This window comes from Dryobates pubescens, chromosome 8 (genome assembly GCF_014839835.1).
Source record: "Dryobates pubescens isolate bDryPub1 chromosome 8, bDryPub1.pri, whole genome shotgun sequence".
Taxonomy (NCBI): Eukaryota; Metazoa; Chordata; class Aves; order Piciformes; family Picidae; genus Dryobates; species Dryobates pubescens.
The window spans coordinates 39,949,949-39,977,928 of NC_071619.1; the positions used below are offsets into that span (position 1 = coordinate 39,949,949).

General features: G+C 49.5%; 1 protein-coding gene across 1 annotated transcript in view; it reads left to right on the forward strand.

Annotated features, from left to right (window-relative positions):
• The window catches only part of GTF2E1 (general transcription factor IIE subunit 1), an 88,325-nt gene extending 65,533 nt beyond the window's left edge, over positions 1-22,792 (forward strand). The window contains exons 3-5 of the mRNA XM_009906529.2: positions 708-909; positions 14,133-14,380; positions 21,414-22,792. Of these exons, the coding sequence (XP_009904831.1) occupies positions 708-909; positions 14,133-14,380; positions 21,414-21,844 (881 nt within the window). The 3' untranslated portion in view covers positions 21,845-22,792. The remainder of the gene's footprint in view (positions 1-707; positions 910-14,132; positions 14,381-21,413) is intronic.
• Positions 22,793-27,980: the final 5,188 nt, after the last annotated feature.

Consider the following 27,980-nt stretch of genomic DNA (forward strand, 5'->3'; position numbering starts at 1 on the left):
TTTTGACCTATTTTTATAGACCCTGATGAGGTCTGTATAACGAGTTCCTTCTCATTTGCCATCCACATGATTCTTACACTGTCAGGCTGAGTTTCAGGAAGCTAATGTGGGGGTTAGATGGGATAGGGTGGTGGTTTTTTTTTTCATTTGATGTCTTCATTTGCATGTTTTGGCCCTGAAACAGAAGAAGAAAGCATCTTTTCTGCATCAGTTGCAGAGTGAAAATGGTTGTACCAGCAGTTACTGCAGCGTGGTTGGTGCAGTGTAAAACTACACTCCGCTTCAGTGTGGAATTAGCCTGTTCATGTGACCGGTGAGGTACCAGTGCAAGCACCTGAAACAAATGGCATTCAAACTCCTGTTTAGCTTTTCATCACAGACCAGTGGTAGCTGACATTTCAAATGTGCAGCAAGGAAGAGGGAGTGAGATTAGGAGATGTCTCAGTGGAGGTACTGCAGCCCATCTGGGCTTTTCAGAGCGAGAAACCGTACCCAGCTGGGTATCGCTGGATGGCATCGAAGTGTTTGCTTTGTTGTCTGCTTAAATGATAAGCAGGTACACTGTGTGTGGGAAGGGATTGTCAGGGGGAGAAAAGCTATTTGGTGTGGAGCTAAGAACACAGTAAAGCTGGGCTGCTTGAGAGGCTGCATGGAAAGCTGAGCCTGTTGCTTTCCTCCCCGGTGCTTAGTAACTTTTCTCGTTGTAGGCACCTTCCGCTGTACTTTCTGCGAGACCGAAGTGGAAGAGGATGAGTCGGCGATGCCCAAAAAGGATGCAAGGACGCTCGTGGCAAGGTTTAATGAACAGATTGAGCCCATCTATGCTCTGCTACGGGAGACAGAAGATGTTAACTTAGCCTATGAAATCCTCGAGCCAGAACCTACAGAGATTCCTGCCCTGAAGCAGAGGTGGGAACACGCCTGCTCTCTCACTGTGCTGCTTCCTTGTAGTGCATTCATCTGCTCTGTGAGGCTTTCCCAGACCTTAGAATCATAGAATCTTTTCAGTTGGAAAAGACCTTCAAGACCTTGGTCCAGGTGGCCAAGAAGGCAAATGCCATCCTGGCCTGCATCAGAAACAGAGTGGCCAGCAGGAGCAGGGAAGTCATTGTGCCCTGTACTCAACACTGGTTAGGCCACACCTTGAGTCCTGTGTCCAGTTCTGGGCCCCTCAATTTAAGAAGGACATTGAGACTTTTGAGCATGTCCAGAGAAGGGCAACAAGGCTGGGGAGAGGCCTTGAGCACAGCCCTGTGAGGAGAGGCTGAGGGAGCTGGGGTTGCTTAGCCTGGAGAAGAGGAAGCTCAGGGGAGACCTCATTGCTCTCTACAACCACCTGAAGGGAGGTTGTAGACAGGCGGAGGGTGGTCTCTTCTCCCAGGCAACCAGCACCAGAACAAGAGGACACAGTCTCAAGCTGTGCCAGGGAAAGTTTAGGCTGGAGGTGAGGAGAAAGTTCTTCACAGAGGGAGTTGTTAGCCATTGGGATGTGCTGCCCAGGGAGGTGGTGGAGTCCCCATCCCTGGAGACGTTCAAGAGGGGATTGGATGTGGCACTTGGTGCCATGGTTTAGTAGTCATGAGGTCTTGGGTGACAGGTTGGGCTTGATGATCTCTCAGGTCTTTTCCAACCTTATTGATTCTATGATTCTTTGATCTCCAACTCCAACCAGTGTCTGGCTGTACCAAGTCTGGTGCTAAACCATGTCCCTCAGCACCACATCTCTGTGTCTTTTCAACAGCTGCAGGGATGGGGGTTCAACCACTTTCCTGGGGAGCCTGTTCCAGTGTTTGAGAACCATTTCAGTGAAAAAATTTCTTCTAAACCTGCCCTGGTGCTACCTGAGGCCATTTCCTTTGTCATGTCATTTGTTCCTAGGCAGAAGAGACCCACCTCACTACAATCCTCGTGCAGCCTGTGGCTGCACTGAGGATATCCTTGTTCAGCACCAACTATGCAGGCAACTGACAGGTTACCCAAGGCATGTGTGCATGTAAGGAGACAAAGGGCCATGACCATTTTTCACTCAAAAAGGCAGATGAATGTTCTTTTGGTCAGCCTCCTGGGGGTAACTTTCTGTGGGGTGAGGTACTCAAATTACCTGCTGCATGCTGTACTGTAGCTGGTCTGTGTACCAAGCCTTTGCCTCAGTCTTTAAGAAACACAAACTGCAGCTGTTTGGCAAAGCTCTGAAGGTGCCATCCACACTGGTTTAGGTTTTTTCCCTTTCAAACCCTTGTCTTTCAGCTACTCCTTTTGCTTCTGCCCAGCTTCTGAGACTAACCTATCTGCATTCCAGGCTTTGCATTCTAGCTCAGAGACATTCATTGTCATTAAGGGTATTTTTTTTCCTTCTGCTTTTGTCACACTTGTTACACACCTCTTCTTTTTAGGATGAGACCGTGTTTAGAGTCAAAAACTCTTTAAAATGTTCCTACCCAGGGGAAATGACACTTTCTTTCTGAACATTTCTAGCTGTGCAAAAACAGATGATGTTTAAATAATGCAGAAAGATGTGGGGAGCTGTCAGCTTTGTCAGCTGTGGTGAAATGTGATGCACTTCTCTATGTTGAAAAAAAAAAAGATTAATTAAACACAGAGAGGGAAAGAAAAAAGCATTATGAGGGGAAGCATTCCCACAGTGCCTTGCAGTGCCTGGCTTTAGTTAATGGGAGAGCAAGCAGCATACAGGATCTTCTTTTCTCTCAGGCTAACCTTGAGAGAGAATGTTCCTCATGTATTCATTCTAGCCACTTTCTGTTTCATATAATAAAGTATTCTTTGTCTGTCCACAGTAATTTTTTCTAGCCAAGAAGGTAGCTAATTTTCGTCATCATTCTGATAGGAAAACAGAAGCAATGGAGAGAGGGGAAGAGATTTTTCCAAGGTCACTCAATATGTCTTTGGTGATACGGGGAGGCTTTGAAGCCTGTATGCTCAAGCTGAATCACTAGCCTTTGCTTTCAAAACCCTTTTCTGTAGCTTGAGTAGTGGAACTGAGATAACCTCACCGGTATCAGCATCAGTACATTTGCGGATGACACTATGTTGGGAGCAGGAGTTGATCTGTTAGAGGGTAGAAGGGCTCTGCAGGGGGACCTCGACAGGCTGGACAGATGGGCAGAGTCCAAGGGCATGAGATTGAACACATCCAAGTGCCAGGTTCTGCACATTGGCCACAGCAACCCCATGCAGTGCTACAGGCTGGGGTCAGAGTGGCTGGAGAGCTGCCAAACAGAGAGGGACCTAGGGGTACTGGTTGACAGCCAGCTGAACATGAGCCAGCAGTGTGCCCAGGTAGCCAAGAAGGCCAAGGGCATCCTGGCCTGCATCAGGAGTAGTGTGGCCAGCAGGAGCAGGGAAGTCATTGTGCCCCTGTACTCAGCACTGATTAGGCCACACCCTGAGTCCTGTGTCCAATTCTGGGCCCCTGAGTTTAAGAAGGACATTGAGACTCTTGAAGGTGTCCAGAGAAGGGCAACAAGGCTGGGGAGACATCTGGAGGAGAGGCTGAGGGAGCTGGGGTTGCTTAGCCTGGAGAAGAGGAGGCTGAGGGGAGACCTTCTTGCTCTCTACAACTACCTGAAGGGAGGTTGTAGACAGGAGGGGGTTTGTCTCTTCTCCCAGGCAACCAGCAACAGAACAAGAGGACACAATCTCAAGCTGTGCCAGGGGAAGTTTAGGGTGGAGGTGAGGAGAAAGTTCTACAGAGAGAGAGAGATTGGCCATTGGAATGTGCTGCCCAGGGAGGTGGTGGAGTCACCATCCCTGGAGGTGTTCAAGAGGGGTGTAATGGGTTGGGGCAGATCCCCTCCCCACCACAGGCAGAAATAACGACTCAGGCAAACGGATTGCAAAAGTGATGGAAAGTTTAAATAGGAAAACAACAATAAACAACAATGAAAGTTTTACAGAGACCCACAAGCACCATGATAAAGAGAGAGATCCCAGAACATACCCAAGAACATCCCATCCCCACCTGGGGGTACACCCAAACCCCCCAGGGCTCTTCCCCACCCCCCCACCCCCCAACCCAGCCTTGGGCCTGGGCAGGCACAAGGGAGGCAGCTCACACCATTTTACCTAGGCAGCAGCAGGGGAGGAAAGAGGAAGTGAAGACCCCACATGGCCTTTTTATAGGGGAGCAGGGCATTATGGGAATGGAATACCTGGCCCCTGTGACCACCCCCTGGGCTGGGCCCACCCCTTGGGACCTCCCAGGTGTGGCCTGCGCAGTGGCATCTGGGCCAGCACCCAGCCTAAACCACCACAAGGGGATTGGACGTGGCACTTGGTGCCATGGTTTAGTAGTCATGAGGTGTTGGGTGGCAGGTTGGACTTGATGATCTCTCAGATCTTTTCCAACCTTACTGATTGTATGATTCTATGCAAAAGAGAATCATTTCCCCTTCTGGCACAGGAAATTATCGCAGCAGAAGCCTGGTGCAGTCCCATGGTTAAATAGCAGCACCCACTTCCTTGACTCTTAAATACTTTAAAAACACTGTAAATGATTAATTACTTCATGCAAGGAGTGATGAAATACATAGGTGGCCTTTTAAATGCTTACTTGAACGCAACTTGCTTCAGCACATACAATGAGTTAATTATTTATTAACTCCTATTCATTCAAAGCAGCTAATTGCATGAAAGGGCTGCTGTGAGGTGGGGTTTTTTTTGTCTTCTAAAGTGCCAAAGCCTGGCTTATCTGTGCCCTCAATTTTGTCTGAAATCATTGTGTGGTGGGTTGAAGCTTCCCTCCCAGCATTAGCTTTGCCGGACCAACTCAGTTAGATACAAATTAAGCAGGGTAGGATAGGATAGGATAGGGTAGGATAGGATAGGATGGGATGGGATAGGATAGGATAGGATTGTGTGGTGGGTTGAAGTTTCCCCCCCAACATTAGCTTTGCCAGACCAAGTCAGTTAGAAACAAATAAAGCAGGATAGGGTAGGGTAGGGTAGGGTAGGATAGGATGGGATGGGATAGGATAGGATAGGATTGTGTGGTGGGTTGAAGTTTCCCCCCCAACATTAGCTTTGCCAGACCAAGTCAGTTAGAAACAAATAAAGCAGGATAGGGTAGGGTAGGATAGGGTAGGATAGGGTAGGATAGGATAGGATAGGATAGGATAGGATAGGATAGGATAGGATAGGATAGGATAGGATAGGATAGAATAGAATAGAATAGAATAGAATAGAATAGAATAGAATAGAATAGGATTGTGTGGTGGGCTGAAGTTTCCCCCCCAGCATTAGCTTTGCCAGACCATGTCAGTTAGAAACAAATAAAGCAGGATAGGATAGGATAGGATAGGATAGGATAGCATAGCATAGCATAGCATAGCATAGCATAGCATAGCATAGCATAGCATAGAATAGCATAGAATAGAATAGAATAGAATAGAATAGAATAGAATAGAATAGAATGGAACAGCATAGCATAGAATAGAATAGGATTGTGTGGTGGGCTGAAGTTTCCCCCCCAGCATTAGCTTTGCCAGACCATGTCAGTTAGAAACAAATAAAGCAGGATAGGATAGGATAGCATAGCATAGCATAGCATAGCATAGCATAGCATAGAATAGCATAGAATAGAATAGAATAGAATAGAATAGAATAGAATAGAATAGAATGGAACAGCATAGCATAGAATAGAATAGGATTGTGTGGTGGGCTGAAGTTTCCCCCCCAGCATTAGCTTTGCCAGACCATGTCAGTTAGAAACAAATAAAGCAGGATAGGATAGGATAGGATAGCATAGCATAGCATAGCATAGCATAGCATAGCATAGCATAGCATGGAATAGAATAGAATAGAATAGAATGGAACAGCATAGCATAGAATAGAATAGAATAGGATTGTGTGGTGGGTTGAAGTTTGCCCCCCAGCATTAGCTTTGCCAGACCAACTCAGTTAGAAACAAATAAAGCAGGACAGGACAGGACAGGATAGGATAGGATAGGATAGGATAGGATAGGATAGGATAGGATAGGATAGGATAGGATTAAATAGGTTGGAAAAGACCTTTTGAGATCATCGAGTCCAACCTATCACCCAACACCATCTAATCAACTAAACCATGGCACCAAGTGCCTCATCCAGCCTCTTCCTAAACACCTCCAATGATGTTGACTCCACCACCTCCCTGGGCAGCACATTCCAATGGCCAATAACTTTCTGGGAAGAACATCTTCCTAACATCCAGCCTAAACTTCCCCTGGCACAGCTTGAGACTGTGTCCTCTTGTTCTTGTGCTGGTTGCCTGGGCGAAGAGACCAACCCCTACCTGACTACAACCTCCCTTCAGGTAGTTGTAGAGAGCAAGAAGGTCTCCCCTGAGTCTCCTCTTCTCCAGGCTAAGCAACCCCAGCTCCCTCAGCCTCTCCTCACAGGGCTTGTGCTCCATTTTTTAGAAGCAGAATCTACACTCTACAGTGGAATTCAATGAATATGTACAAAATACACAGGATTTACAATATTTACAGGTATTTACAATTAATAAAGAGCACAAGGACCCACCTGGCCAAGGACCAGGAGAAGCTACCAGCTACTCCCTCCCTGCCTTCCTCCCTGGCTCTGTACAAAAGGGACAAGAGAAAGGAGCAGAGAAGTTAGACTTAGCCAAGGCCAGCCAAAGCACACAGATTCTCTCTCCTGAGCAAAGCAAAACCAGGCAAGGTCAAAAGAGAAGAGAAGAGAAAAGGGAAGAATTGTTATGGTACAGCTCCTCTTATTCCAGATCTTTACCCAATGAATTTCTTTAGAATAATCATTTGTTTTCCTTTTTACACCCAATAGTCATTGATTTCTATTTTTCTACTTCCCTGCTCAAAATCTGTTAACTGAATTTTAAAGGCACAGCCTCCAAGCACCACACAGTGACAAAAATGACATTTCGTGATTCTGAAACAAAGAGAAAAGGTCACAAAGTGCCAGCATCATCTCTTTGCACTGATGCAGGCAATTGCTTGTGTTTCCAGGAGGGTTACAGCTCTGAGCAACCACACTGATATTGCATAACTGTCATGAGGGACCTTGACAGGCTGGACAGATGGGCAGAGTCCAGCAGGATGGCATTCAACAAGTCCAGGTGCTAGGTGCTGCACATTGGCCACAGCAACCCCATGCAGCGCTACAGGCTGGGGTCAGAGTGGCTGAGAGCAGCCAGGCAGAGAGGGACCTGGGGGTACTGGTTGACAGCAGCTGAACATGAGCCAGAGTGTGCTCACGTGGCCTAGAAGGCCAATGGCATCCTGGCCTGCATCAGGACCAGTGTGGCCAGCAGGAGCAGGGAGGTCATTCTGCCCCTGTACACTGCACTGGTTAGGCCACACCTTGAGTCCTGTGTCCACTTCTGAGCCCTTCAGTTTAGGAAAGATGTTGAGTTGCTGGAAGGTGTCCAGAGAAGGGCAACAAAGCTGGGGAGGGGTCTGGAGCACAGCCCTGTGAGGAGAGGCTGAGGGAGCTGGGGTTGCTTAGCCTGGAGAAGAGGAGGCTCAGGCGAGACCTCATTGCTGTCTACAACTACCTGAAGGGAGGTTGTAGTCAGGTGGGGGTTGGTCTCTTCTCCCAGTCAACCAGCACCAGAACAAGAGGACACAGTCTCAGGCTGTGGAGAGGGATGTTTAAAATGATAGAATAGAATCATAGAATCAATAAGGTTGGAAAAGACCTCAGAGGTCATCATTTAGGCTCAAGGTGAGAAGATAGTTCTTCCCAGAAAGAGTAATTGGCCATTGGAATGTGCTGCCCAGGGAGGTTGTGGAGTCACCATCCCTGGAGGTGTTCAAAAAAGGATTGGATGTTGCACTAGAAGCCATGGTCTAGTAGTCCTGAGGTGCTGGATGATAGGTTGGACTTGAGGATCTCTGAGGTCTTTTCCAACCCTATTGATTCCATGATTCTATGATTCATTCACTTCCTGTGGCAAGCTGGGCAGATCTTCAGTTACCTCTTTCTAGGAGGCCATTCATTTTCTCAATCTTTGGCAAAGCATGAAGCAGCCCCACAGGTTTCAAAATAAATCTGCTATACCTAAGCTCCTCTCTTGTGGTTTTCTGAACCAGGTAGATTTTAATGCCCTCTCCCATCTTCCTCTGTCAGAATTGCTTGATTTTGTATCACAAAAATCTTCACAGAATCATTTTCTGTGGTCGTGCTGTCAAGCACCATGGGTTGTCTGTTGTGAGGCTGAAGCTCTTAAGAGCAGCAGAGGGGAAAAGTGCCTGATTCCAAACACAGCACAAAAAGAGTTAGCCCCATTATGCAAGGCCTTTTCTTAATGGTCTGGGCAGGACTGAAATGAAAATTTCAAGTCTCTTCCACATTGCACAGTGTGGTTTCTGTGGGCCATACCTCAGCTATGTCAGGGGTTATTTATGTCACCTTTAAAGGCTAACCACTCCTTAAGGGATTTCCATCAGGAAAAAACAACCAGTGGGTGACAGAGCAAATGTAGCCTCATCTAGGCAGCTGAGCTGCTACAGACCCTGGCTGCAAGGTGGCTATGTGAAGTCCAGACCTAGGTGAAGAAAAAGCAGGTCTTAGATCTAGGAGGGAGTGATTAAAGAGTGTGCTAACTTCATCTGCTCTGTGGTGCCTGTAAAGCAGCTTGCACACTTGGCCTTTGGCTGGTGCCTGAAACGTGGTGTTTAATTCTGTGCTTTGGAACAGTGCTGCCACACAGTAAGATCACAGAATGGTAGGGGTTGAAAGGGACCCCCAGAGGTCATCTAGTACAACCCCCCTGCTAAAGCAGCTTTGCCTGGATCAGGTTCCTGAAGGGAGGTTGTAGCCAGGTGGGGGTTGGTCTCTTCTCCCAGGCAACCAGCGGGCAGAGCAAGAGGACACAGTCTCAAGCTGCACCAGGAGAGGTTTAGGCTGGAGGTTAGGAAGAAATTCTTCACAGAAAGAGAGATTTGCCATTGGGATGTGCTGCCCAGGGAGGTGGTGGAGTCACCATCACTGGAGGTGTTTAAGAGGAGGTTACACAGGAGCATGTCCAGGTGGGTTTTGAAAGTCTCCAGAGGAGGAGACTCCACAACCTTTCTGGGCAGCCTGGTCCCATGCTCTGTCACCCTCACAGGAAACATAAGTTTCTCCTTATGTTGAAGTGAGACCTCCTGTGTTCTAGTTGGTACCTGTTGCCCCATGTCCTTTCCATGGGCACTGCTGAAAAGAGCCCAGCCCCATCCTGTTGACATCCACCTTTTAAATATTGATAATCATGGATAAGGTCCCCTCTCAGTCTTCTTTTTTCCAGACTGAAGAGCCCCAGATCTCTCAGCCTCTCTCCTCTTTAAGAGAGAGGCTCCAGTCCTCTCATCATCTTAGTGGCCTTCCATTGTACTTTTCTCCAGTAGTTCCCTGTCCCTCTTGAGCTGGGGAGCTCAGAACTGGCCACGATACTCTAGGTGCAGCCTCACCAGGGATGAGTAGGGAGGGAGAAGATGTATTAGAATAGGATAGGATAGGATAGGATAGGATAGGATAGGATAGGATAGGATAGGATAGGATAGGATAGGATAGGATAGGATAGGATAGGATGGAATGGAATGGAATGGAATGGAATGGAATGGAATGGAATGGAATAGAACAGGTTGGAAGTGACCTTCAAGATCATCGAGTCCAACCTATCATCCAGCACCACCTAATCAACTAACCCAGGGCACCAAGCACCCTATCAAGTCTCCTCCTAAACACCTCCAATGATGGTGACTCCACCACCTCCTTGGGCAGCCCATTCCAATGGGCAATCACTCTCTTTGTGTAGAACTTCCTCCTAACCTCCAGCCTAAACCTCCCCTGGTGCAGCTTCAGACTGTGTCCTCTTGTTCTGGTGCTGACTGCCTGGAAGAAGAGACCAACCTCCGCCTGTCTATAACCTCCCTTCAGGTAGTTGTAGAGAGCAATAAGGTCTGCTCTGATTGTCCTCTTCTCCAGGCTAAGCAACCCCAGCTCCCTCAGCCTCTCCTCACAGGGCTGTGTTCCAAACCCCTCCCCAACTTCGTTGCCCTTCTCTGGACACGCTCCAGCAAGTCACCATCCTTCCTAAACTGAGGGAGGCATTCGACAATGCTCCAAGGAATATTCCCCCTGGTCTTGTAATCTTGAGGGGCTGCTGACACTCCTACCAAAACCATCCTGGAAGATGTAGTTCCACAAACAAGGGAGAAAATGGAGTCACGTTTGGGGTCCAAAAGCAGACAGAAATTGTCCATGTGTCTTCAAGCAATGAGCACTGTAGGTGTCTCTTGGAGTTGTTACTTTCATTTCTGAGGCGCGCCTGACGTCACGGGGCGAGTGTTTTGCTGCTCAGTGATGCTGCGTAGGCAGGAAAGTCACATCCCAGGCACACTTAGGGGGAGCTCTGTGCAGAAGTGTCATTAGGCAGCTCCTGGCAGCAGCCAGCGTTTCGCTGTCACAGCGCAGCGGAGGGGAGGGGGAGCTCGGGGGAGAGCCGCATTGTGCATCTCGGGAGGCAAGTGGATTACATAAAATCGTCAGGGAAACGCTGGTTAGAGACTTCTATTGTGTGGGAAGCAGAGTGGTGCTTTGCACAGAGCGCACGCCTGCCTTGGAGAGCTGCAAGGTACCAGCACTTGAAATAACGTGCTGGGAAGAAGGGCTCTGGGTGGCTTCTTGGGTTATGTAAGCGATACATGTGCATGAGGCTCCTGCCCCGAGAGTCAAGGCTGCTGTGGAGCTTTGCTAGTGGGGCTGGCTGCACCACAGAACCTGTCAGCATCCATGCTGAAATGTTCTTCCCTAAAAGACCCCTGCAAGCTCGCTGCTGGGAGGCTGTGAGTAGCCCTCAATCCAAACTGGAGCTGAGCACACCAATATGAGAGGCTGGGGGGCTGGGGTTGCTTAGCCTGGAGAAGAGGAGGCTCAGGGGAGACCTTCTTGCTCTCTACAACTACCTGAAGGGAGGTTGTAGCCAGGTGGGGGTTGGTCTCTTCTCCCAGACAACCAGCACCAGAACAAGAGGACACAGTCTGAAGCTGTGCCAGGGGAGGTTTAGGCTGGATGTTAGGAAGAAGTTCTTCCCAGAAAGAGAGATTGGCCATTGGAATGTGCTGCCCAGGGAGGTGGTGGAGTCACCATCACTGGAGGTGTTTAGGAAGAGACTGGATGGGGTGCTTGGTAGCATGGTTTAGTTGATTAGATGGTGCTGGTTGATAGGTTGGACTCGATGATCTCAAACTGGTTCATTCTATCCTATCCTATCCTATCCTATCCTATCCTATCCTATCCTATCCTATCCTATCCCATTCCATTCCAATATGTTTTATCTGGAGAAGAGAGATGGTCACCTACACACATATTTTCCCCTCACTGCTCACTCCTAAATATCCAGCAGGATTAGTTCATCAGCAGTGGTTAAGTCCTTGCTGTATTACACAAGATGACACATTATGCAGGTCTTCTCCAGCTGCAACCTTATTTTAAGTTTCTTAGCTGGAGGAAATGTTGGGTAGATAGCAGTGACTGAACAGTGCTCACTGACAGCTTCTGGCAGCTCAGCTGGCAGCAGAGCAGAGACACTGTGAGTATCCTGGATGGATTTGCTCTGGACAAAGGGAAAAGTCCAAGCAGGGCTGTTAGCTGTGATGGCTGCAATTATGTGGCTGAGGGTGGGTGCAGTCTGCAGCAGATCTGTTTCTCTGAGAGGATTAAATACAATTTTGAGGCAGGGAAACAGTCATGTTTGGCTTTTGGCACCCAGAGAGCAGTGAGCTTCCATTCAGCTGCTTTTTCTCATCAGTGCATGTGTAGCAGCACAGACCAGAGAGTATTTTAGGCTCGTTGCCATTACTGTGCAGAAAATACTCCACCTGATGTCCTCTTTCCATCAGATCCAAGCAGGAATGTTTCTTTTCTCCATCAGTCTCCTGAGCTGGAAAGGAGCCTGGAGGAAAATGTGCTGGGAGGAAAATGTGCTGGCTGCAACTCAGAGAAAAAGGAGGGCTAGGCTTTGACTACTGTACCCTTCACAGAATCACAGAGTGGTAGGGATTGGAAGGGACCTCTGAAGACCATCTAGTCCAACCCCTCTGCCAGAGCAGGATCACCTAGAGTAAATCACACAGGAACACATCTTGAGAGAGAGAGGCTCCACAACCTCTCTGGACAGCCTCTGCCACCCTCAAAATTCTGTTTGCATGGAGCCTCCTGTGTTCCACTTTGCATCCATTGCCCCCTGTCCTGTTTCTGCACACCACTGAGAAGAGTCTGGCTTCATCCTCCTGACACTCACCCCTTAGATATTGATGAGATCCCACTCAGTCTCCTCTCCTGCAGGCTGAACAGCCCCAGCTCTCTCTCCTAAGAGAGGTGCTTCAGTCACCTCATCATCTTAGTGGCTCTGTGCTGGATTCTCTCCAGTAGTTCTTTCTTCTGCCTGAACTGGGAAGCCCAAAACTGGACACAGTATTCCAGACAAGGTCTTACCAGGCCAAAGAGGGGGAGTCATCATTTTAGTTTCTCCAGCTTTTCCACAATGAAGATAGTTCTGCCTTGCTTCCTCCCACAAACCATCAGTACAAAAAGCCCTTTGGCCAGCCCTAGTCCCCTGGTTTGAAGATGCCCTGTCATCTTTTTTTCTCTTCTACCTGGACTCCCCACGTCTTCCAAGGCTGTGTCTGTGGATAGGACAGATCTCCTGTGTAACACAGGAGCTGTGCCTTGCCACTGGCATTGTCACTCACAGTCCAGGCAAGGGTTTGAACTGTGTTTTGCATGGTGAGTTAACTCCTGTGATTAGCAGGGACGTGTCTCTGGGCCCTATCATTTGACTTGCTTAAACCTCAGTGCTTTCTTTTAATGCAGTGTAAAATTGCTGTGAAAAAGTGAAAAGGAGACTTTTCCAAACACCAGAATGCTGTTCAGCTGTGTGTTGCTGCTGTGACTCTTATTTCAGGATATTCTGGGAATTCCTGTATGTTTTGTCATGTGAGAGCAGCAGCAGCAGCTTTAGTGCTACCTCTCCTTTTTCAGTGTCTGTTGTGGAAGTTGTGATGGCCACATGAAGGGTTTCCCACTGGAGATCCCCAAGCTCCCAAACCAGCAGGCCAGGGTAGCAATTCCTGGCACCATGTCTGGGCCCCATCCTGTTCAATATCTTTATTGATGATCTGGATAAGGGGCTTGAGTCCATCATCAGTAAATTTGCAGATGACACCAAGTTGGGAGCAGGAGTTGATCTGTTAGAGGGTAGAAGGATTCTGCAGAGGGACCTTGCCAGGCTGGACAGATGGGCAGAGTCCAACATGATGGCATTCAACAAGTCCAAGTGCTGGGTGCTGCACTTCAGTCACGACAAGCCCATGCAGAGCTACAGGCTGGGGTCAGAGTGGCTGGAGAGCAGCCAGGCAGAAAGGGACCTGGTTGATAGTAGGCTGAACATGAGCCAGCAGTGTGCCCAGGTAGCCAAGAAGGCCAATGGCATCCTGGCCTGCATCAGAAATAGTGTGGCCAGCAGGAGCAGGGAAGTCATTGTGCCCTGTGCTCAGCACTGGTTAGGTCACACCTTGAGTCCTGTGTCCAGTTCTGGGCTCCTCAATTTAAGAAGGACATCGAGACACTTGAACGTGTCCAGGGAAGGGCAAGGAGGCTGGGGAGAGGCCTCAAGCACAGCCCTGTGAGGAGAGGCTGAGGGAGCTGGGGTTGCTTAGCCTGGAGAAGAGGAGGCTCAGGGGAAACCTTATTGCTGTCTACAGCTACCTGAAGGGAGGTTGTAGGCAGGTGGGGGTTGGTCTCTTCTTCCAGGCAACCAGCACCAGAACAAGGGGACACAGTCTGAAGCTGTGCCAGGGGAGGTTTAGGCTGGAGGTGAGGAGAAATTTCTTCCCAGAGAGCCATTGGAATGTGCTGCCTAGGGAGGTGGTGGAGTCCCCATCTCTGGAGGTGTTCAAGAGGGGATTGGATGTGGCACTTGGTGCCATGGTTTAGTTAGTCCTGAGGTGCTGGGTGGCAGGTTGGACTTGATGATCTCTGAGGTCTTCCAGCCTTGTTGATTCTATGATTTTATGCAAGTTCTCAGTGCAGACCACAGGAGATAAGTAATCACCAGCCAGGGAAGGGCTTCTTCTGAGCGCTCTGCTTTTCTCTCCTTGATTTTTATGCAGCAAGGAGCGTGCAGCTGGTGCTGGCTCAGGAGCTGCAGCTGGCCTTGCAGGAGGCCACCATCGAGAAGCATGGACTACTAAAGGACCGTCGTACGAGGACTTGTATACCCAGAACGTTGTCATCAGCATGGAGGACCAGGAGGATCTCAGCCGGCCTGCAAGTGACGGCAAGCCGGCCAGAGAGAGACCAATCTGGCTACGGGAAAGCACAGTGCAGGGGGCCTATGACCCTGATGAAATCAAAGATGGTAAGGAAATTCCCAGAGCACAAATTCTGCTCTGCTTCTGTGAGGCTTTTAGACTGCTGTCAAAAATATGTGCGTACAGCTGCTGCTCCCTACACTCCAGATTTTGTCTGCTCCACTCTGCTGTGCAAAGCACCTGCCTGTGGGGAAATGTAACCAAAAAATCCTGATTGCTTAGATCCAGGATTGAAACCTAGATTACTAAAGCTGAATCACCCACAAAAGGTGTTTGTGCTTCACCAATGGTAGTTGTCTTCCACCAGGAAAGTTTGTTGCGTTGGGACAAAGGTCTTCTTCCAGTCTCATCCAGAAAGCTGCCTTCCTAGTAAGTCGCTACTGAAAAGTAACATGGGCATTTGGTCACTCTGAAGCATACCAAATCTGCCACTTTAGGAAAGATGTTGAGTTGCTGGCACGTGTCCAGAGAAGGGCAACAAAGCTGGGGAGGGCTTTGGAGCACAGCCCTGGGCACAGTAATCCAGGTGAGGTCTCATCAGAGCAGAGGAGGCGGAATCACCTCTCTTGACCTGCTGGCCATGCTTCTTTTGATGCAGCCCAAGATGTGATTTGCCTTCTGGGTTGCAAGTGATCCTTCTATGATCATGTGACCCGTTTGGTGGACATGGGGAGGCCTGTGGATGTGGTCTACCTGGACTTCAGCAAGGCCTTTGACACTGTCCCCCACAGTAAACTGCTGTCTAAGCTGTCAGCTTGTGGCTTGGACTACAACACTCTGTGCTGGGTTAGGAAATGGCTGGAGGCTGAGCCCAGAGAGTGGTGGTGAATGGTGCCACAACCAGCTGGCAGCCAGGCACCAGTGGCGTCCCCCAGGGATCAGTGCTGGGCCTCATGCTCTTTAACATCTTCATTGATGATCTGGATGAGGGGATTGAGTCAGTCATCAGCAAGTTTGCAGATGACACCAAGTTGGGAGCAGATGTTGGTCAGTTAGAGGGCAGAAGAGCTCTGCAGAGGGACCTCGACCGACTGGACAGATGGGCAGAGTCCAACAGGATGGCATTTAACAAGTCCAAGTGCCAGGTGCTGCACTTTGGCCACAGCAACCCCATGCAGAGCTACAGGCTGGGGTCAGAGTGGCTGGAGAGCTCCCAGACAGAGAGGGACCTGGGGGTGCTGATTGACAGCTGCCTAAACATGAGCCAGCAGTGTGCCCAGGTGGCCAGGAAGGCCAATGGCATCCTGGCCTGTATCAGGAGTGGTGTGGCCAGCAGGAGCAGGGAAGTCATTGTGCCCCTGTACTCAGCACTGGTTAGGCCACACCTTGAGTCCTGTGTCCACTTCTGGGCTCCTCAGTTTAAGAAGGACATTGAGACACTTGAAGGTGTCCAGAGAAGGGCAACAAGGCTGGGGAGAGGCCTTGAGCACAGCCCTGTGAGGAGAGGCTGAGGGAGCTGGGGTTGCTTAGCCTGGAGATGAGGAGGCTCAGGGGAGATCTCATTGCCCTCTACAACTACCTGAAAGGTGGTTGTGGCCAGGATCGGGTTGGTCTCTTCTCCCAGGCAACCAGCACTGGAACAAGAGGACACAGTCTCAAGCTGTGCCAGGGGAGTTTTAGGCTGGAGGTGAGGAGAAAGTTCCTCACTGAGAGAGTCGTTCGTCATTGGAATGTGCTGCCCAGGGAGGTGATGAAGTCACCATCCCTGGAGGTGTTCAAGAGGAGATTGGATGTGGCACTTGGTGCCATGGTCTAGTCATGAGGTCTGTGGAGACAGGTTGGACTCGATGATCCTCGAGGTCTCTTCCAACCTTAGTGATACCGTGACACTGTGATACTGTGAAGCGTGCATTGCTGGCTCACGTCTAGATTCTTCTCCACCATCCCCAAGTCCTTTTCTGCAGGACTAATCTCTATCACATCAACAAGGCTGGGGAGAGGCCTTGAGCACAGCCCTGTGAGGAGAGGCTGAGGGAGCTGGGGTTGCTTAGCCTGGAGAAGAGAAGGCTCAAGGGGAGACCTTATTGCTGTCTACAACTCCCTGAAGGGAAGTTGTAGCCAGGTGGGGGTTGGTCTCTTCTCCCAGGCAACCAGCACAGGAACAAGAGGACACAGTCTCAAGCTGTGCCAGGGGAGGTTCAGACTGGATGTTAGGAAGAAATTCTTCCCAGAAAGAGAGATTTGCTATTGAAATGTGCTGCCCAGGGAGGTGGTGGAGTCACCATCACTGGAGGTGTTTAGTAAGAGACTTGATGGGGTGCTTGGTGCCATGGTTTAGTTGATTAGATGGTGTTGGGTGATAGGTTGGACTCGATGATCTCAGAGGTCTTTTCCAACCTGGCTAATTCTATTCCATTCTCATTCTAATTCTATTCTATTCTACCAGCAGCATTTTTGTGCTCCCAGCTGTCTTCTTGCCAAATGTTTTCCAAAAGGTGTTTTATAGAGAGAACATGGCAGAAATAACACTGCTGGGAATGCAGTAGGAAGGTCTGCCACCAGGCCAGGGCAGTGGTTATTACCTTCTGTTTGCTTCTCATAATCTATGCTATTACTTCCCATCATAGAATCAATAAGCTTGGAAAAGACCTCACAAATCATCAAGTCCAACCTATCACCCAATACCTCATGAGTGACTAAACCATGGCTTCAAGTGCCACGTCCAATCCCCTCTTGAGCACCTCCAGGGATGGTGACTCCACCACCTCCCTGGGCAGCACATTCCAATGGCCAATTAGTGTTTCTGGGAAGAACTTTCTTCTCACCTCCTCCAGCCTAAACCTCCCCTGGCACAGCTTGAGACTGTGTCCTCTTGTTCTGGTGCTGGTTACCTGGGAGAAGAGACCAACCCCACCTGGCTACAACCTCTCTTCAGAGAGTTGTAGAGAGCAAGAAGGTCTCCCCTGAGCCTCCTCTTCTCCAGGTTAAACAACCCCAGCTCCCTTAGCCTCTCATGTTGGGATCAGATTGTCCATAGAAAACAGTCAAGCTCTTGTGACCAGTAGTAGCAGCTCTCTGCTTTGGTAAGTGTGCTGCTTAAGCTTAGCTACTAAAAATAGGAAGTGGAGAGCTTTCATTATTTGTACAGGAGTGAATCAATAGGTGCAATCTTCCACGTCACTTGAGGATTATCGAGTGAAACTCTTCATGTCCTTGGAAGAGAAGATGGCATGTATGAGCATAAGACCCTGGAACCAGTGCAGGAGAGGAGTATTTAGGTGTAGTGGGAGTGAAGGAAATGGATGTGAAGCAGTAGTCAGAAAACCTTCCTTGCAGAAAGCACCTTTCAAGCGTACGGATCCCAAAGCATTTTCCACATTAAATGAAGTGAGGCAATTGAAACAACCTCCTCCTGCAGTCCGTGGCAGATGTTGTTGTTATTCACCAGCTACAGAGAGTTCTCACCCTGGTTTTCTGCTAGGCACTCAGTTCACCTGTAGTTTTTCATCCTCTCCTTTGGATGACTTTCGGTGTGCACCGCAGAAATGTTTCTCAGGTGCCGCTGAGGAACACGGAGCAGGGAATATGGCTCCTTGCAGCACCATGTCATCACTGCTTAACCTCCACTGCTAGTGGAGATCATAGAATTGTTAGGGTTGGAAGGGACCTCAAGGATCATCTAGTTCCAAACCCCCTGCCATGGGCAGGGGCACCTCAGACTAGATCAGGTTGCCCACAGCCATATCCAGCCTGGCTGCAAAAACCTCCAGGCATGGAGCTTCTGCCACCTCCCTCGGCAGCCTGTTCCAGTGTCTCACCACCCTCATGGGGAAGAACTTCTTCCTAACATCCAATCTGAATCTACCCATTTTTTCTATTTTTTTCCATTCCCCCCAGCCCTATCACTCCCTGACACCCTCAGAAGTCCCTCCCCAGCTTTCCTGTAGCCCCCTTCAGATCCTGGAAGGCCACAATTAGGCCTCCTTGGAAACTTCTCTTCTAAAGAGAGAAGTGGGGGTTGTGGAAACAGCCTGAAATTGTTGCTGCAGCACATTTAGAATAGAATAGAATAGAATAGAATAGAATAGAATAGAATAGAATAGACCAGACCAGACCAGACCAGACCAGACCAGGTTGGAAGAGACCTTCAAGATCATCGTGTCCAACCCATCAACCAATCCAACCCACCTAAACAACTAAACCCATGGCATCAAGCACCCCATCAAGTCTCCTCCTGAACACCTCCAGGGATGGTGACTCCACCACCTCCCCAGGCAGCCCATTCCCATGGGCATCTCTCTCTCTGTGTAGAACTTCTTCCTAACCTCCAGCCTAAACCTCCCCTGGTGCAGCCTGAGACTGTGTCCTCTTGTTCTGGTACTGGCTGCCCTCTCCCAGCTCAAAGCCACTGCCCCTTGTCCTGGCACTACACACCCTGATAAAGACCCTCCCCAGCTTTCTTGTAGCCCCCTTCAAGTACAGGAAGGCCACAAGAAGGTGTCCCTGGAGCCTTGTCTCCTCCAGGCTGAGCAGCCCCAACTCTCCCAGGCTGTCCTCTCAGGAGGCTCCCAGGCTCTGCCATCACTGATGTCATCTGCAAGTCTGGGGACCACTGAGCCTCAGCAGCCCCTGGAGCACTTTGCAGGAGAGGCCTCTGTCCCTCTGCTGCCTCCCATCACACCACACTCATTTCTCCAGCTCTTGGACAACATTAACAGGAAGGACAAAAACTTGGGACCACAGACAGAAAAGATTCACTGTTTAGATCTGGCAGGAACAGTTCATGCAAGGAGACAGCCCTGCCCCTCAGCCACAAAGTCAGACTTTGTGGAGCTATCCCAGGCTGTTGTTGCTTTGCAGTTCTCAATGTGATGAGCTACAATACTATTGCATAGAGATGCCCTCCAGTAACCTCTTATGCTCCACAGCTGCAAGCAGCAAGCTGAACACAAGGCTGCCAACACAACACCTTCATTCTTCCTCCAAGAATATTGCCACTGCATTACTGATAGTAGTTGCAGCCATCACCCATTGCTACAGCTGCATTTATAAGGAACACACAAGTCCAGTCAAGTTAGAAGTGAGCCTTTTGGGCCTTTGTTTTACCAGAGGAAAGGAGCTAACTACAAACTCCCCTGGATTTTAGTCTGAGTACTGAACTTACTTCCTTACTTCCCCTGTTTCTCAGCTTGGCTTTCACATCTCAAGTTGAAAAAAGTAACCAGTGCATTTTTGACCCTGGGGGAAGTGCTTGGCTACCAGCTGCCTGGATGAGGATCCAGGTCTTGGAGCAGCAGACAAGTGGCATTAATGTATGAAGGCAAAATACCATCACCACAGCTTCAGCAGCTGTTCATAGGCATCATCTTTAGGTGCACGGAAGTTTCCCACTGGGAGTCTGTCCTACTTTTTAGGCCTTGCTTTTAAGTAAGAGTCTCTGTATTTAATTGTTTTGGTCTGGGTTTGTCTCTTTTGTTCCATACTGTCTAGGTTTACTGGTGCTGGGTAGGCTCACATTCCTCTCATCAAATTAGGAGCAGGATTAGGAGAAGCTTACTGCAGAATGCCACTGTTTGAACAGGATTTTACCCTTTTGAATCTGTGAGCTACAGACACCCTGCCTACCCAAGTCACATCAAACCCTCCCAGCTATTGTACAGCCAAGCTTACTGAAAGAGGAGCACAGGCCATGTGTCTGTGAGCTGGGAAGCTGCAGTCATCTTCAAATAAGAAGTTCAGGTAGGGAGCCAGAGAGACTGGCTGGGCTGCATTTCAGCTCGGAGAGCAGGAGCTGTTTTAACAGTCTTCCACGCTATGCTGCACAGCTTGGCTGCAGGCTGTAAACTGCATCTGCTTCATGAGATCCTAGTTCAATACCAACACCATGTTCCTGTAATGAGCTTTTCCCCTTCCTGCTTGACAGGTAGCACCTTTGAGCTTACTGAACACAGCTACTTTAAATCATAGAATGGTTTGGATTAGAAGAGACCCTCAAGATCATCTGGTTCCAAGGCCACTGCCCACAGGCAGGGACACTTAAACTAGGCCAGGTTGCTCAAAGCTGGCCTTGAACACTTCCAGGGACGGGATAACCACAGCCTCTTTGGGCAACCTGTTCCAGTGCCTCACCACCCACACTTCTTCCTTGCATCTAATCTAAATCTACTCTCTTTCAGTTTAAAGCCATTACCCCTTGTCCTATCACTACATACCTTGCAAAAAAAATCACAGTATCACCAAGGTTGGAAGAGACCTCAAAGATCATGGAGTCCAACCTGTCACCACAGACCTCATGACTAGACCATGGCACCAAGTGCCATATTTCCACATGGTTTCCACAGTCTGCCTGGATTCTTCTGATTATTTGTCTTAATCCTTACAGATGGGGAGTCCAGCAGGGCAGGGCCTGGTTTAGGGCCTGTATTTGTAGTCTGTGCTGTGAGAACATCCTGTGGGCTTGGTCATCACCACAAGTCCTCCAGGCTGGAAACAAAAGGGCAAAAGGAAACAGCCTGTGCTTGTTGACCTCTGAAACAGTACTGAGGTACCTGCTGTATCTCTGAGAAGTGTCATCATTAGGTGCATAGTCTGGGTATCTGGAAGGCCAGATTTAGGACCCAAGGACTGCTTTCTGCCCTACAGTATGGAAAGTGCATCATGCCAGCTGAGAGATGCTTGAGTTGGATACCTCCTTGGGGTGGTCTTTTCCAAGTGCCTGCCCATCGTGGGTTTGTTGTCTTCTCTTGTGATGTGCTCCTGGTCGCAAATGAACTCCAGGCCTCCCAGAAAATTCCAATGCTTGCTCTGCTGTTAGGAGAGAAAGCATAACTGTCTCTTGTCTTTTAAGGGTGTGACTTGGCCAAAGGTGCTCACTGACTGTAACTAATACAGGTCATTCGTCATTGGAATGGGCTGCCCAGGGAGGTGGTGGAGTCCCCATCCCTGGAGTTGTTCAAGAGGGGCTTGGATGTGGCACTTGGTGCCATGGTCTAGTCACGAGGTCTGTGGTGACAGGTTGGACTCGATGATCTTTGAGGTCTCTTCCAACCTTGGTGATACTGTGATACTGGGTCCAGAAAGCCATCAGGGCCATCACGCAGGCCTGTGAGGAAATGACCGTTGCCCTGTGTCTCTTTGCAGGAGGCCGGGATCTGGATGCCTTCCAGGAGCGTGAGGAGGGCCGGGCGGCTCTGGATGACAACGAGGAGGTGATGCGCGCCCTGCTTATCCACGAGAAGAAGACTCCTTCTGCTTCCACGGTCACGGTCGGAGGGGCTGCTCCCCTCTCCAGCGTCAACGCCAGCGACTCTGAGAGCGAGACAAGCGAGTCAGAGGAGGACTCTCCTCCTCGCCCTCCCGCCGTGGCCGCCACGACGTACGGGCTGGAGGACGAAGAGGAGGATGAAGAGTTTGAGGTGGTAGCGGAAGACCCCACTGTCACGGTGGCTGGGCGTCCGCACACGTACAGTCAAGTGAGCCAGCGCCCTGAGCTGGTGGCCCAGATGACGCCGGAGGAGAAGGAGGTTTACATAGCCATGGGGCAGCGCATGTTCGAGGACATGTTTGATTAACGGCTGCCCGCCACGGCCTCTGTAAAAAGTGACTTTTAAAGCCAGAGTCTCCCTAATAAAAGAGCAGATGAAGCACGTCTTTCCTCCCCTGTGTGCAGGGACACTGGGGCTTGGGACCGCCAACCTCAGGGGCATCTTGCTCACCCCAGGTGGGGAGCTCGAAGGCGGCGTGTGCCGAACAGGGAGAGGAGGACAAGTCTCAGAAGTGATCATGCTTGCAAGGTAAAAATTGGCTTCAGGGTGCCCTTCATGGGCGCTGCTTTAACCTTCTCCCAGGGCCCAGCAGCTGCCACCCCCTGATGTCTTTGAGTTGATTCTTTTTTTGGTAGATCCCAGTGAAGTCCACATCCCTGCCCTCAGAGGACGCCAGGGCTCCACAGCCTTATGAGAGTGCTCTGCAGTCACATTACAGCTGCCCTGTGTTTAGTGAGGGGAGAGGAAAAGGAAGCAGTTGTCTGCTGGTGGCACAGCTCCTGCCACTGGCCACTGGCATGGCTATTTCTGAGGAGGGCTGTAGACAACAACCTCTTCTGTTTTGCTCCCATTTAGTCCGTACTGGGTCTCAGCACCTGGAGGTGAGATGTAACTCAAAACATGCAGAGTGCCAGCCTGGGCAGGTACACACAGTCACTCTTTGTCAGCAGAACGAAAGGCCTCTGCAGATCTGAGCTTTTGGAGTGCTCTGACTGACCAGGAGATACCTCCAGTGCTGCTGCCTGTTGCTTCCGCCTAGCCCTGCGTCAGCTCCGGTGTTGCAGACCGCTCATCCTAAGCAGGACTGCAGCCAGGCAGTGCCAGGGAAAGGGCCCAGGTAGTTTAGCTTTGCAGTCACAGCAGGGCTGGACCATTTTAAAAGGAATTATGCCACTCTGAATTCTGCTTTGGCACACTGATTACCCCAGGCGAACACTGATCAGTGCCTACGGAGCAAGTCCGGATTTTTTAATGGGTGGGGGTGGGTTTTTTTCTGTCTCAATTAAAAATGGGTGGGTTCTTTAAAAATTATGTTTTCCTATCCAGCCCTGCAGGGAACCCAAATGATGGAAGAATTTTGTGTTGCAGAGGACAGGGGCAGTGTCAAGGCGCTGTTCCATTTACATGGGCAGCGTGAACTTGCTGTTCGCTGAGGCTGTAAATCTGTTCTGTACCGACTCTGCTTCCTGTGTTCTCCTAACCCTGTAATGCCTCCTTTGTGGTTTTACTTTCAGCTTCCTGATATTTTGAATCCCCTCCTTTTCACTTTTTTTTTTTCCTTTTTTCTTTTTTAAAGTGTTTTAAATCTGCTTTTAAGTCATTTTAAAGGGGAATAAATAAAGAGAAACTTCTGCCCTTTGTCATCTTCCAGTTTGTCACCAGCCTGGTGGAGAATGCTGCTTGCTTCTCATTGTGATTTACTCGGTTCACATAAAATAACACAAGCTGAGGCTTTCCCTGGAGGGAAGGACTATTTGAATCACAGAATCAACAAGGTTGGAAAAGACCTCAGAGGTCATCCAAGTCCAACCTATCACCCAACACCTCATGACTAAAGCATGGCTTCAAGTGCCACGTCCAATCCCCTTCTTGAACACCTCCAGGGATGGTGACTCTACCACCTCCCTGGGCAGCACATTCCAATGGCCAATTACTCTTTCTGGGAAGAACTTTCTCCTCACCTCCAGCCCAAACTTCCCTTGATGCAGCTTGAGACTGTGTCCTCTTGAATCACACAGAATCACCAAAGTTGGAAGAGACCTCAAAGATCATCCAGTCCAACCTGTCACCACAGACCTCATGACTAGGCCATGGCACCAAGTGCCACATCCAATCCCCTTCTTGAACACCTCCAGGGACGGTGACTCCACCACCTCCCTGGACAGCCCATTCCAAAGTGCCTCTGTACACTGTTTCTCCTCACCAGAGCTTCCTTGAACGTCTCCTGGAATCTCCTGCACCTCCAGGAAGCTGCTACAGCAATTATTTAATAATTCATGTGGCAAATATGGATATTAATAAAATATTCACAGCTTTTTATTAATATGAAAGTTTGCCCCAGCTGTATTAAATAGGTTTGATGTAGGGTTAGAATGTATATTTACAATGGGACTGTACTGTATGGAGGCAACTATAACAATTTTCACAGAATCAATAAGGCTGGAAAAGACCTCAGAGATCATCAAGTCCAACCTGTCACCCAACACCTCAGGACTAACTAAACAATGGCACCAAGTGCCATGTCCAATCCTTTTTGAACACCTCCAGGGATGGTGACTCCACCACCTCCCTGGGCAGCACATTCCACTGGCTAACAACTCTCTCAGTGAAGAACTTTCTCCTCACCTCGAGCCTAAACCTCCCCTGGTGCAGTTTGAGACTGTGTCCTCTTGTTCTGCTGCTGGTTGCCTGGGAGAAGTGACCAACCCCCACCTGGCTACAACCTCCCTTCAGGTAGTTGTAGAGAGCCAGAAGGTCTCCCCTGAGCCTCCTCTTCTCCAGGCTAAGCAGCCCCAGCTCCCTCAGCCTCTCCTTACAGGGCTGTGCTTGAGGCCTCTCCCCAGCCTCATTGCCCTTCTCTGGACACATTCAAGTGTCTCAATGTCCTGCTTAAACTGAGGGTCCCAGAAGTGGACATAGGACTCAAGGTGTGGCCTAACCAGTGCTAGACATCACTTTGTGTAGATAGATCTCCAAGATCTGCTTATCAAGCTCCTAGACTTCAAGCTACAGAGCTTCTGAGTCAGATTCTGTGATCAGCTAACAGAAAGTAATAAAGTGTTGTACCAGTTTCATCCAGATTTAATCCAGCTGAGTTCAGGACATCAGTTCTGAGGAAGGCTCCAACCGTTTCCTCTGGCTGCTGCACCACATGTGGTGCATTAATGCTAACCCAATAACATTGTGAGCATGGTTGAGTGCTGAAGCCCTCCTTCTTGAATGTTCTAACACCATTCAGACCAGTTTCTGTGTCTGCTTTCAGCCTAAAGAGAATTTTATCTGATGAGTGCATTTGAGGCCAGAGCACTGCAGCTTAGGCCAAAGCACTGCAGCTCAGGCTGGAAGGAAAAACAGATTTCTTAAGCTGCTCATACTCCTCTTCCCAAAGGTCAGAGGCATCATCTCCCAGCTAGGCAAGAGCTACCTTTGTCCCTGCACCCATTATGGTTGTACATGGGGAGGTTTAGGTTGGCAAAGACTAGAACAGGCTCCCCAGGGAGGTGGTTGAATCCTCCTCTGTGGAGGTGTTTTACACTCACAGAGATGTGATGCTGAGGGACATGGTTTGGCACCAGCCTTGGCAGTTAGACAGTGGTTGGACTTGATGATCTTAAAGGTCTTTTCCAACTGAAATGATTCTGTGATTCATTGTGGGTCAGGGAAATTGCACTGGAGTGATGTCCCCCCTGGCCCAGCACTGAAGCTTCTGATGGAAGGGAAGATCACCACTGATGCTTGGAAAACAGGAATGGTTTAATCTTTTCGACTAAACTCCCCCAAACTGGCTCGCTCCATCCAGCTCTTCTTTTCTTGTGCTTTCCTGCTGCCTTCAAACAGACTCAGATTAAACAGACTATTGCTCTGTGAGAGATGAGGAATTTGAAGATCCCCTGGAGAAAGGGCAGAAAAACAGCATCACATCCTCCCTGAGACATCTCTGCCTGAGGGATGCCTGCAGTGCCAAGGCACACTGCAGGGAAGCTTGACAGGGCCTGGCAGGGGAAGCAGCTGGCTGTGCTTGGGTCTCTGCCTCCTGCCATGCCCCCATGGGATGAGAGAGAGAAGATTGTCTCAGGAATCAAATGGAAAAGTCTTCACAGAAATGGAAAGTTTATGAGGAGGTGAAAGGATTCATTGGCAGCAGGGCATGTCAGTGGGATGTCCAGTCCTGGGTGAGTTGAGGTCTTAAGAGAAGCAGCAGCAGCAGCCCTGTTCCTCTGCTCTGGTATGGAATCATAAAATCCTAGAATAGTTTTAGTTGGAAAAGACCTTTAAGATCATCAAGACCAGCCACTATCTAACTACCAAGTCTGGTGCTGAATCATGTCCCTCAACACCACATCTCTGCAGCTTTGAAGTATCACCAAGGTTGGGGACTCAACCACCTTCCTGGAGAGCTTGTTGCAGGATTTGAGAGCCCTTTCCATGAAGAACTTTAGAGTAGAGTAGAGTAGAGTAGAGTAGAGTAGAATAGAATAGAATAGAATTCTAATATCCAGCCTGACCCTCCCCTGGTGCAACTGGTGCACTTGTTACTGGGGAGAAAAGACCAATACCCATCTTGCTCCAATCTCCTTGCAGAGAGTTGTAGAGCAAGAAGGCCTCCTCCTTTTCTCCAGACTAAACATCCCTGGTTCCTTCACCTGCTCCTCACAAGACCTGTTCTCCAGACCCTTCACTAGTAGCAGCATGAACAACTGAGGCTGAGGGTTCCATCCCTTCAGGGAGGGAGGTGTCATGTGGTGGTGGAAAAAAATTGCTGTGGTCTGTTCCAGGAGTGGTATTGCCCTATCCTGCTGGGAGCCCTGGGCAAGGTAACCATGTCCCTGCCTTGCTCACAGGAGGATTTAGAGTATTGATCGAAGCATGGCCAGCCAAGGATCCCAATGCATCAGGAGGCACTCCAGTTTAAAACTGTGCTGACTGTGAGTCAACAGAGCTCCTGCTCCGTGAGCACAGGAGCTGGGGCTGAAGAGCAGCTTCTGTCTGCTGAGCTGCTTCCAGACTAATGATCAATATTTATGAAGTCCAAGGAGATCATCACTCACACAGCTTTGACAGGAGGCGTAGCCAGATGCGTGAAGCTGTTTAAGTTGTGATTGCACCAAGAGTCATGGAGAGGCCACTGCCTAAATAGAATGGCAGCTCAAAGCATGGGGAGCAGTGTCTGACTGCTGGTGCTCCTGGAAAGCTGCCCACCTGCCTGCCTGCTCCCTCCCAGCAGAGAGCTATTTTTTTCTCTCTTTCATTTTTATCCATGGGCAGCTGGGATTTTTTTCCTGTTCGGGATACCTAACGGCGCTGCCAGAAGGTGGTCTCTTATTTACCAGCATTAATTTCTTTGGGAGAGAGAATGAACCTAATTCATATTTAAACACAAACCCCAGATTTTGGAAGTGCCTGCTTGAAGTGCCTGTTAAAAAAAACATAGTGAGGACCCTGAGTGTTTGTGCAACCACTCTGAGAGCAGCGGACAGAGAGGGCTCTGAACAGGATGCTTTAAATGTAATAGGTATTTCTGCTTAAAATACATGTCTGACCTAAATATAATTGAATTTCCATCCCTTTGAACAGTCTGATGCTAATGAAGCAGCCAGGGATGGCAGAGAGGAGGCTGAGCCAGCCGCATCGGAAGCGACTCGGTTCCACCGCAGTGCGTTAGAGACCCTGCGTGAGCTTCACCCCCAGCTGCAGGCAGCCAAGGATGCGCAAATCCCACCCAGAGCCGGCCACAGCAGCAGGAGGAAACCTTGGGCTGCTCAGCTGGAGAAACAGGCAGGCATCCAGACTCCAAAAGTGAGGGCTGATCAAGTATTGCAGCGGGAGCATTGATGTCTGTGCACAAAACCAAGGTGCATCTGGCGAGGAGGAGAAATCACGTCTCCCCCAGAGGTGGTTACAGCCCTGACACGCTGCTTCCGCTTCTCCTTTCACCTGCAATCTGTATTGCAGCCTCTGCCATCCTGTTACTTGCTGGAAGAAGGAGGGTGGGCAGTGACAATTTTGCAGTGAGCTACAATTGTGCACAGGGCTGAGAAGCCTGGCTCAGTTCCACCTGGTAAAGGGATCCTCCTAGTCTTTACTTTTTATATGCTTCTGACAATGCAAATCTGCCTGACCCAAGCCAAACTGGCCGAGCACTGTTAGCAGAGTCCATGTTTTCCCTGTGTCACATTATGGGGGCCAGACAGCCATTTGGCTGTGCCAAACACCATCTCATAGGATCACCGAGTGATAGGGGTTGGAAGGGACCTCTGGAGAGTATCGAGTGCCACCCCCCTGCCAAAGCAGGATCACCTGGGGTAGGTCACACAGGAATGCATCCAGATGGCTTTTGAAACTCTGTAGAGAAGAAGACTTCACAACCTCCCTGGGCAGCCTGTTTCAGGGCTCCATTGCTCTCTACAACTACCTGAAGGGAGGCCGTAGACAGGCAGAGGTT